General features: G+C 26.2%; 1 protein-coding gene and 1 non-coding gene across 2 annotated transcripts in view; both read left to right on the top strand.

Annotated features, from left to right (window-relative positions):
- The window catches only part of LOC126902165 (uncharacterized), a 48,423-nt gene extending 37,061 nt beyond the window's left edge, over positions 1-11,362 (top strand). Inside the window, exons 4-11 of the mRNA XM_050679191.1 lie at positions 1,818-2,040; positions 2,174-2,393; positions 2,559-2,826; positions 8,326-8,608; positions 8,675-9,258; positions 9,343-9,565; positions 9,636-9,855; positions 11,015-11,362. Coding sequence (XP_050535148.1) covers positions 1,818-2,040; positions 2,174-2,393; positions 2,559-2,826; positions 8,326-8,608; positions 8,675-9,258; positions 9,343-9,565; positions 9,636-9,855; positions 11,015-11,288 — 2,295 coding nt within the window. The 3' untranslated portion in view covers positions 11,289-11,362. The remainder of the gene's footprint in view (positions 1-1,817; positions 2,041-2,173; positions 2,394-2,558; positions 2,827-8,325; positions 8,609-8,674; positions 9,259-9,342; positions 9,566-9,635; positions 9,856-11,014) is intronic.
- Trnad-guc (transfer RNA aspartic acid (anticodon GUC)) lies at positions 10,674-10,745 on the top strand. The gene has a single exon. It is a non-coding gene; the product is annotated as a tRNA-Asp (tRNA).
- Positions 11,363-11,959: the final 597 nt, after the last annotated feature.

The following is an 11,959-nucleotide window of genomic DNA, read 5'->3' as shown; positions in this document are numbered from 1 at the left end:
TATTTTGACTGACCAATACCATCCGCGTGCAATACGGCTTACGTATATATTCCTACCGCCGTTTATACCTCAAGTATAACGTTAGTCCGACCCGCCCGCCCGCCCATAAAACACGGCTATACCTAGTGCATGATACGTTTACTTACTTAAGTCGCTTTACTTGTATATATATATATATTCTAATTACTATTAAAATTTATATATTAACACGCTTTATTCTCATTAAGAGATATAAAGTTATTCATTCCGATTACAAAGGATGATTCCCGTATCGTCATTTTTTGTCACTACCTCCATGTTCCGGAAGTGGATAATTTGCGCGCCTGCTACATTCCTTGGATGTGGTAGCCGTTTCTCAGACTCCCTCTCCAGAATCGAACTCTGATTTCCCGTTACCCGTAACAACCAAGATATTGATATAGTAACTACAATTATAACATGAAACTAAAAAGTGAAAAATAAATATAGTTTAAAAAAATCACAAAACACGCTTTTAAAGCACATCGCACTAAAAAGTTAAAAATAATTTTTAAAATAAGCTTAAAACAATAATGAACGAAAAATACTAATATTATTGTGATAAAAGCGTGGGTGCACTTTGTGCCATATTTTTCGTATATTGAGCGCCCGATGCTTTTATCACAATAATACTAGTATTTTTCCTTCATTATTGTTTTAAGCTTATTTTTTAAGAAACTCATTCAAATCGATATTTATAATATCACAATATTTCATTATATTATTGATATCGAAATTTTACCAGAAAAACTGTTAATATCGAAATTAAATGGATATTTACTAATCTTTGTTGATCCCTACTCAGCAGTATAAAAGCTTCTATTGATACAATTTTTTTTCTCACTAGTACTAATATACATGCATACTCGTTAATTTTAGTTGTAGTTAGAAATTCATATTTAGCATGTGTTTGATGTAATTTTTAAAAATCAAAACTTTAGGTATTAGTATATTAAAATAAAATTTTCAACTTTCTTTCTTAAATATTTTTAAAGTATTACCTAATAGCTATTAATTCAAAATAAATACCTTTCTCTTACAATAATTTTGGTTGCTAAGTTATACAATCGTTTTCGTCATCGTGCCATATAATTGCGAAAAGATCATAAAAATAAAAATTTTTAGTAAAACCCATATTTTTCAATTATAATGAAAGAGAAAATCGAAAAAAAATTCTAGGTGTAATGCAAGACATACAAAGTTTCCATACAAATTTCAGTTTTTAAATTTACTCACAGATATCAAGAAAAGTCATAAAAGCTAAACTACGTCATCTACCCCACTTTACTTTACGTATTCCTGTGTGCAATAAATAAGGCAGTAATTCACTGTTGCCGATTTCTTAAAAGATTAAAAATATAATTTTACACTTCTATTAAACTTTATGCTTGTATTAATTTTCTTGTTAGTTTAATTCAAATGTTTATATTCTATTGATAATTATTAAAATAATATTGAAATCTCAATTCAAATACTTCATCATCACAAAATTGATTTTTAAATAAATGCCTTATTCGTTTTGCATAATGATATATAAACACTATGTTCAAAAGATAAATAGTAAATTACAGTTTTTAATACTTCTACATAGAAAACATGTCTAATCTTCACAGTAAACCTATGTTAACCAACCTTATTGTTAAACAAAAAAACATAAAAATAATCTTGAAATTGCTAAAAAAATTGAACTTTTAGACAAATTCTAGTGTTAATTTTTATACATAAATAGAATAAATAAGCAGAAGATAAAAAAAAAAGTATCTTTATGTATCAATATTAATATTTACATATTGTCATAGAAATTTTTAGATTTTATCGAGTCTGCAGAACATGGGGTGATATACTTTAGTTTAGGTACAGTAGCAAATCCTGCAATGCTCCCCAAGGCTAAATTACAAATATTTATTAGCGTATTTAATAAGTTAAAACAAAAAATAATGTGGAAGTGGAGTCAAGGAAAAACACCTCAAGTGTCGGATAATGTTATGATAAGTGATTGGTTTCCACAACCAGATATCCTAGGTAAGTAATGTAAATCAAAATTCAAATGAGCATGTCAAGAATCCTTAAATTAGTCATAAAAACTGTCTAGAACTATTTGCTAATAGATGTTGAGCGAAGAACATTGATTCATTATATCTATACCATTTTAAAGGTCACTCAAATGTAAAACTGTTTATTACCCATGGTGGTCTACATAGTCTTGAAGAAGCATCATATAATGCCAAACCTCTCATTGGTATACCATTTTCTGGCGATCAGCATATGAACATGCGAATTGTAGAAGAAAAAGGTTTTGGAAGGATGATTGACTTTTTTACAATGAATGAGGAATCTTTATTGTCTACAATAAAAGATGTACTTGAAAATCCAATGTATGTACTGAAAGTTTAAAAATATAAGTAAATTATTCTTACTTTTATATTTGATTATGTAGATACAGAGAAAAGTCAATGCATCAGAGTCTAGTTTATAAGGATCATTTATAACACTAAAAAAAATAGTAAATTTAATAATATTGTAACTAACTTCTTTTGCAGGTACAATGAAAATTCCATTCGACAAAGTCTTTTATATAGAGACCGAGACATGAAACCAATAGACCGAGCAGTATATTGGGTAGAATACGTGTTGCGTCATAAAGGCGCAAAGCATTTAATAAGCCAGAGCACTCGTTTGAATATATTTCAATACTTCCTCATAGATGTATTTATTGTTTTTGGTTTTTTTATAATGATCGTGATATTCTTAGTTTTAAAGATTTTAAATTGTCTTTTCAAATATAACAAATCAAAACTTAAAACGGCATGATCTTTTTTATGTTGTTATTATGATAAATGTAGAAGTTCATTAAATCTACAAAATAAATTTTTATAATTGTTGCTGAAACAGTAAATAATTGTATGATTTTTCAATAAATATTGTAAAGAATTAATGTAAACGTTAATTTTAATAATTAACGTTGATTATTGAACATATATAATATTATAATATGAAACGATGCACGTCCCAGTTATGTAGTCGATATTGGTTTCAATGGTAGAGACCCGTGCGCCGTTTGTTATTCATGAACAACAACAGATTATTTAAAAAAGGATCTACAAAACGAACGCAATTAAAAATGTTGTTCGCATAGTCTTCTGACGTCAAAAAGTTAGCAGCATTGATACTCAACGTATCATATGCGGCGGCGGGCCGTCGTCGGTCGTGTGACACTTGTTGGACTTGGCACCGTGGCGCATGACCGCGGTGTTGGTCAGTCAAACTACCAAATATCGTTGTCGGGCGACGGTTGAAAAAGGTGGCGCGGGTGGGCGGGACACGTGTATCACGAAGCGACGCAGGACCGTGTCAAATATTATTCTTTTTTCGTTTAAATAAATCATAACTTTATCTTATAACTGAATTTAGCATTAGTACATTTTTTCGTTTAACGTTAAAAAGAGTTCGATAGATAATTCTCGACCAAAAGCAGTTTTTAATATTTATTTTTTCTTACACAGAATTTTCTTGAACATTACGTTTGAAAAGTATTATTTTCGTTTAAATCAGAACTACTTTACTTTATAAGTTGTATCATGCTTAACTATGTTTTATGTTTATCAATAGGTATCGCGTAGTATTGATTTTTTGTTTTTCTTTGTAATTGTAACGTCTTATATTTTAAGTATTAATTAATTAAATTTCTTTATTCGAGAAAATTTTCCCTGTATATTGTTGCTCGTAGTTACCATAGTATTTTAGTACTCTATGACAGACTTCTGAAATTTGAATTTGAATTATTATTTTTGATTACTGTTTATCATATTATATCGTAAATTTTACAGAAAGGTTTCACTTATAAAGATTACTGTTAAAAAACGTTGAAGTAAGATTGTGAGTTATATATTTTATATTATGTTTAAAAAACCCAACACAGGGGGGTCGCGGCACAGTGGTGACGTGGCATAGTTGGATCAAGTATAATGATATCTGATAGTGATTAAAATCACTATAAAAAAAACGCTTCGATGCAAATCTTTAGATAGTGTTTAATTTTAAAAAATTGGTGAATTATTCCAAAAGCTACATGATCTACTATTTTCTTATTAATATCCTGAATTAAAAAGGGATTATTAAAAAATATTATTTCTCATAAAAAAATTATGTTGATCCAAACACTTCAATAATTTATAGCATTATAAACTTAAAAATGTAAAAAATAAAATCAAGAATTTTCACACGAAAATAGCATTTGGTAGCCATTTTCACCNAATTTTTTCACAAATTCACACGAAAATAGCATTTGGTAGCCATTTTCACCACGAAGACAAGTCCAGAGGTCAAATTTTTTTTCCATAATAAAGTACATTACATTATCTATAATTTAAGATATATATAAAAATGTTAGACCTTCCGGAACACTTTCAAAAGTTGAAAAAGTTGTCATTTTAAATCCCCCCCTGTGGGCAGATAAAGAGTTTAATTTATAAAAAAAATATACCAAATGATAGGTAAAGACATCAAGCATCTATAAAAGAAAAAATTATATTGATATGTTCATTTTTTAAAAAGTTATGGCAATTTTAAGTAAAAAAAATTGAAAAAATTTCGAAAATTAGCAATTTTTAAANAAGTAAAATAAATTGAAAAAATTTCGAAAATTAGCAATTTTTAAATTTGTAATTTTTTGGAGGTTTCCCCCATTTACGGGGAACGAGGGAAAATTTTTCAATTTTTGANATTTACGGGGAACGAGGGAATTTTTTTCAATTTTTGAGGGTAACGTCTTCGACTAGATACGATTTGTGATCTTTTGACGTATCATTGAAAGAAATCGGTTCGGCGAGGGCTGAGGAAAAGTGGTAACAGACACAAAAAAAAACGGTAGCACAGTGGGGTCGAGGCACAGTGTGGACGAGGCATAGATGGGACAAGTATAGATTATATCTGATAGTGATTAAAATCACTATCATAAGAAACGCTTCGATGCAAATCTGTAGATAGTGTTTCATTTAGAGATATTGGTGGATTATTCCAAGAGCAACATCANGCAACATGAACTCTTATTTCTTTAATTATATCCTGATTAGTAGTTCTTTGATTTTAAAATATAATATATGAATAAATACTAATTATAATTATTAAATTTAGTATGAAATTGATATTCAATAATTTAATATTGTAATTTAAACGGAGAAATTATAAAAATAATAAAGAAGTTGTATTTTGCTTTATTTTTACGTGTATAAAAATTTAAAGGGCTTGATACAATAAATTTCAATAATAACTGTTTGTTACTATAAATAAATGTACTGAACTACAAGGCACTTTCATCAGTAACAAAAATATACCATTCTAAATCAACTTTTCGCGATGTTTTCAAATCTGCAATTAGACTTTTTCTATCACTTCTAAGTTTTAATATTATTAAAAATTAGTATTTTTATATAAAAAATTCGCATCGAAACTAAAAAATTGGCTATTTAAGATAACTCAAATTTAAATATTACTTTTTCGACTTTAAAAAAGTAAAAAAAATTTAATAAGTTTAATTTCTTATGTCTTATGAACTTTATTCTATGTCAATTAAATTATATAATATTCATGAAAGTCAATATATTCTCCTAATAAGATATTTTAAAATAAAATAAAATACAAAACCTAGAATTTTAATAGAAAAATAGTATATTTTTGAATACGGTAGCCATTTGCGCATAGAAGATAGGTCGTCGGGACAATTTTTTTTTTCATTTTATAGTACATAAAATAAGCTTTAATTTGATATATGTTTAAGGACTCAATATTTTCGGAACATTTTCAAAAATTAAGTTGAAAAAGTTAGTTTTTGTAAAAAAGTTGCTATTTTAAATCCCCCCCAATGACCAGGTTAAGTGTTAGATTTTCAAAAAAATAATATCAAATAAAAGGAAACTATCTAAGATTTTATTAAAAAAAAAAAATTATGTTGATTTGTTTATTTTTGAAAAAGTTGTGGAAGTTTTAAGAAAAAAAAGTGATAAAAATGACAAAATTTACCGATTTATAAATGTGTAATTTTTTTGGATATTTCCCCCATATGCGGAGAACGAGGGAAAATTTTTCAATTTTTAAGGGTAATGTGTCCAACTAGATACGATTTGTGACCTTTTGACGTATTGTTGAAAGAAATCGGTCCAGTTAGGGCTGAGGAAAAGTGGTAACAGACACAAAAAAAAAAAAACATCATGGTAAATTTATACCTTCTCAGCTTCGCGTCGAAGCTAAAAACACGTGACAGTTTTTTGTACTAAAGAGGGAGTAACAGAGAACACATTTTTGATACATTTTTTAATTTCTTAATACCTCATGGTATTGAGAGAAAGGATCAATGAGATATATTCAATGTACTGGTAAGCAAATAAATACCCAATAGACTTTCATCATATCCTTCGCTTCTATTGATCCTCCTAAAAAGTATGAACTTTTTCATTTTCAACGAAGAATAAAAAATTTTTTTTTTTGCTGTTTTTTCATGCAATTCTTGTTAAAACAGGTTGCTTATACATATTCACGTAATTACAATTAATCAATAGTTTCACGATAAGATAAAATACATTGATATTTTATTATAAATTTTAAAATAGTTTTGAAGGGTATCTAATTTATCTTCTAATTTAATTAACACATGTTCATTTTATACAATCATTAGATCATTGTTATAACATCTGACATAAAATAATTTGTCTAATAGGTCTTATCTTATACGTATAACAAAAAAAATAGATGTTTACTATAATTTGTAGTAAATAAATTGGAATGGGAATCAACCTTTTTATATTATCTTAGTATAATACTTGGATAATTAACTTGCGATCTAAAATAATCATATAAAAATTGAAATATTTTTTGAAACAACGAGTAGTTCATTAATTTTCAGACAAAAAATAGTGTTAACCGCAATACAAATTTTATATTAATTAGTTCAAACTTTTTTTTTTTCAAATGTAATTTAACGTACATATAAAATTTATACAAATTAAAAATATAGAAAATTCAAATTAAATTAGAGTTGAAAAAGGTATTTATAAATGTGTGGCTAAATTCTTGAAAAATAATTTAAAATATTGGTCAGAAGGAAAGATTAACTCTTTAATAAACTATTGGAATAATTTTAAATTATTACCTTTAACTTAACTAGAAATCGCAATTATATGCATTTATAAATTTTATTTGAACCATTTTAAAAAGACTGAAGTTTGAGCAAATTTTTTATTGGAATATAAAGTGTGGTGGAAATATTTTTTTTAGGGGGGAATAACCCCTTAAAACTCCCATAAATACTATACTCCCAGTTAACTCAAATTACTACGTTTTTTATCTTATTAATATCTAATTGTACTGGTTGTTGATGTGTTAGGAATAACTTGACTAAATATATAAATGCATACAAATCGAATCTTTCCTCATTTATTATATTGTTTAGCATTAAATTATATTTATTTTTTATAAATTATAATTAATATATAAGTAAATTCTAAATCATAACATAGTTTTTTCATATAGTTTAAAAAATAATCTTAAATTAAGTTTTTTTTGCTATAATATTTTCAACTATTCAAAGTTAATGATCAATTAAAGTGGATTTATTTTAAATAAAATTATCTTTCTCGTTAATTAGATAAAAATTAGACTTTTAGGCTTACAAGTCTATTTTTATTGTAAACATTTAATAAAATTAATAATTGAATAAAAAAACTAATGAATTATGAAATATTTGTTTAGTATTTATTAATAAAGCAAAGTCTACTTAATCTGTAATTATTAAATTTACACTTAAAAACATAAGAACAAAATATTACACTATTTTGTATAAAGTTGTTTTAATACCAATAGTTTCCTTATAATAATAAAAGTCACAAAAACTAAAAAAGTAATATTAAATCAAAGAATTTTAAATTAGTTTTATAGGATAACTATTAAAAAACGTTTTATTTTAGTATTTTATGCGGGCGCTTTGCCAATATTTAAAAAATTAATTCAATTTATCGAATTAACAAAAGTAATATGGTCGCATCAACTTTAGCTGCATCTCTTTCAATTTTTTAGTTGAGTAAAGATACTGCAAATCTAATGACTTTAAAATCTAATATAAATAATGTATACCAAATATTAATAAATATTTACTTAAAGTTAATTTAAAAATAAAATTATATAACTATAAATATTTTAATATAATTTTATTTTTAAATAATTTGTCACAAGAGATAAATTTTTTATTATATTTTATATACTTAGAGTAAGTAAAAAAAAATTTTTTTTAGATATAAATTCAAATAATACAATTATTGTATTTATCTTAAGTATATAATTTTAACGATGACCAGTAAAACTCAATGGATTTTAAGTACTCTTTATGTTTCACTTGCTACGATAACAATATCAAAAGCTGCAAATATTTTAGTATTTGCACCACTGCCCTTCAAAAGTCATTTTGGAGGATTTCAACCACTTTTTCAAGAACTGGCTCACCGAGGACATAATGTTACCGTAGTTAGTTCATTTCCATTGAAAAAGCCCATTGAAAATTATACTGATATTGTTGTAGGCATCGACAAGTCGTTTGCTGAAGGTTGTTAATTAATTAATTTTAACATATTAATTTTATTTTATTTTAATGTAAGATTTTAAATTGTAGGATTAAACCCTATGGTTAGCTATAATTTTTTTACAGTTGTACCTCTTCTATGGAATTTATCAACTATGTTAGCTTTAGCCATTTTTCCTAAAACCGAAGTTAAAAATTTCATACAATCCGACAACAGTAAATTTGATCTTGTTTTTGTATACACATTTGGTCAACAATGTTGTGTAACATTAGGCCACAAATATAATGCACCAGTAATAAGTTTAAACGCACTTAAGCTGGCACAAAGCAATACCAAATGGATTGGCGAATCATTTATGTATTCTTACATACCTGATGCTAGAATGGAATCTATCGACAAAATGTCATTTATAAATAGGTTCAAGAATACAATTATCGGATTTTTACAGTTGTTTCCCGAAGATTACATGAATCTATCTTACCAAAAAAAAATATTGAATACTAACTTTAAGTACAAAGGTTGGGAGAGTAGACCTTCTTTGGAAGACATGTTGAATAATGTATCATTAACTTTAGTTAATGGTCATTATAGTGTTGGTCTAACAAGACCTTATTTACCAGGAACCGTTGAAGTAGGAGGTCTTCATATAAAAGAGCCAAAACAATTAAAAGGAGTATGTATTAAAAGTAAAATTAGTAATATCATCCAGTAAAAAACAAATATTCTGTGTGTATTTTAGTTAAAATATTTTTCATAGAAATTACTGGAATTTGTCGAATCTGCCGAGTTTGGAGTGATATACATTAGTTTCGGTACAATAGTAAATCCTGCAATGCTTCCTGAAAAATATATACTGACGTTCATTAATGTTTTCAAAAAACTAAAACAAAAAGTTATGTGGAGATGGATAGCAGAAAGACCATCTAACCTTTCAGATAACGTGATGATAAGCGAATGGTTTCCTCAGGCGGATTTATTGGGTAAGAGCAAGATTATTAGTAGATACTAAGAGCTCAGATATAAGAATACCAAACTTTACTTTTAATATAGGCCATCCAAATGTGAAATTGTTTATTACTCACGGTGGATTGCATAGCTTTGAAGAAGCGTCATATAACGCCAAACCACTTATTGGTGTTCCATTTTTTGCCGATCAGCACATGAACATGCGAATTGTAGAAGAAAAAGGTTTCGGTAAAATGATTGATATTTATTCAATTGACGAGGAATCCCTTTTGTCCACGATAAACGAAGTACTTGAAAATCCAAAGTATGTATTAATAAATAAATAATAAGTAAAAAATACATGTAATAATCTAAAAAATTGTATATGGGTCAATATCAAAGTTTTAATGCATCAAATATTGTTAATATTTACAAAAATTACGATTTTCTTAATTACGAATAACATACTCAAATTAACTAGTAATGATTGTATTGAAATTGATAAAACTGTTGAGAAATTAAAATAATAAGAATAACAGTAGCAAAGTATAGATGAGGCATAGTTAGGACAAGTGTAGATGATACCTGACACTGATTAAAATCACTATTATAAGATACGCTTCGATTCAAATCTGTATATCGTGTTTAATTTAGAGAAATTGGTGGATTATTCCAAAAGCAAAAATTGACTCCTATTTTCTTAATTATATCCTGATTTATTAATCAGGATATATCTTAAATCTAAGAACTATTGTTCTTAGATTTAAAAGTTTAATTTATGAATAATATTTATTATAGAAATTAAATATAGTATTAAATTGATATTAAATAATTTAGTATTGTAATTTTTACGGATAAATTATAAAATAGTATATTTTGTTACTTCTATGACAAATATGTACAAAAATAAAAGGGCTTGATGCAATACCTAATAAAATAATTTCTTTTTAAAACTGCTATAACTTTTATGGCAAACATGTATAAAATTTGAAGGAGCTGATACAAAACTTTTCAAAAAATAATTTGTTGATAATTATGAATTGTCTACAAGGAATTTCGTCAGAGTATACCTTCTTCAGCTTCGCATCAAAGTTAAAAGATAATTTGTTAATGTGTACCATTTTTGTAAAATTAAAAGCATAATCCTCGGTAGTATAGTGGTAAGTATCCCCGCCTGTCACGCGGGAGACCGGGGTTCGATTCCCCGCCGGGGAGGATACTTTTTGCATAATTTTCTAAAGTTACTTATTAAGCTGGTCCAAAAATATCATTTCATTTTCATTTTTACTTACTAAAAATCGGTCCAGTGAGAGCTGAGAAAAAGTAGTGACAGACACAAAAAAATAAATAAACACATCATGGCAAAATTAATACCTTCTCAGTTTTTTATCGAAGCTAAAACTTTAATTTTTTCAAATCACACATTTATAGCACTAAAAAAAAAATAGTAAATTTAATAAGATTGTAATTAACTTCTTTTGCAGGTACAATGAAAATTCCATTCGACAAAGTCTTTTATATAGAGACCGAGATATGAAACCTATAGATCGAGCTGTATATTGGGTGGAATACGTCTTGCGTCATAAAGGCGCCATGCATTTAAAAAGTATTAGTGTTGAGTTAAACACATTTCAGTATTTTTTGATTGATATAACTATGACTTTATTCATTTGTACATTTATATTGGTATTCTTAATTACCAAACTAATTAAATGTATTTTCAAGTCTAATTGTAAAATAAAATCCAAAACTATGTGACATTAATTGTGTAATTTGTTTGAGATATTTAATCGTTTCTGATAAACGTTGATTTATTTGAAACGCGTCAATGGAATGTGTTATTTAACTTTTTGTTATAGAATATAAGTATAAAAATCTATAAAATGTGTAGAATACTTTTTTATGTATACAAAATTTATATATTTTTCACATTTTAAATTTTAAATAAATAAAACAAATTTGAAATTTATTATATCAACAACGCTTTCATTTTTACTATTTATATATTTCAAAAATAAAAAGCAATATTAAACTTTACTTTAAATTGTCTACAAGCGCTTATACAAATATCTAAAAATTATGCATATTTATGTCATGTAAGATATTACTCTTTATGTTATGATGTATTTAATAGTAAATTTAATAAGAAAAAATGCAAATATATCATCAATATTTACAAAGCGCATAGCTCCTAAAATTAATTATTTTCTAATTGTTTGATAAAATGTTAATGGAATACAACGTATTATTTATTATTATACATACTTTATAATTATACTCAGTTTCTACTGAAATTATACATTACTATGTAATTCGCTATTACATATATTTTTAATTACAATGTAAGACTAACACCATAACATTATTATAAATAGTGATTATCTGTTCGAAATTTCAATTATTTAACATAATTTATTAAAATAAAACTA

Source organism: Daktulosphaira vitifoliae, unplaced genomic scaffold (genome assembly GCF_025091365.1).
Source record: "Daktulosphaira vitifoliae isolate Bord-2020 unplaced genomic scaffold, ASM2509136v1 Scaffold_3, whole genome shotgun sequence".
In the NCBI taxonomy this organism is placed as follows: Eukaryota; Metazoa; Arthropoda; class Insecta; order Hemiptera; family Phylloxeridae; genus Daktulosphaira; species Daktulosphaira vitifoliae.
Note: the sequence above shows the minus strand (reverse complement) of the source record. Positions and strands in the feature narration are given on the sequence as shown.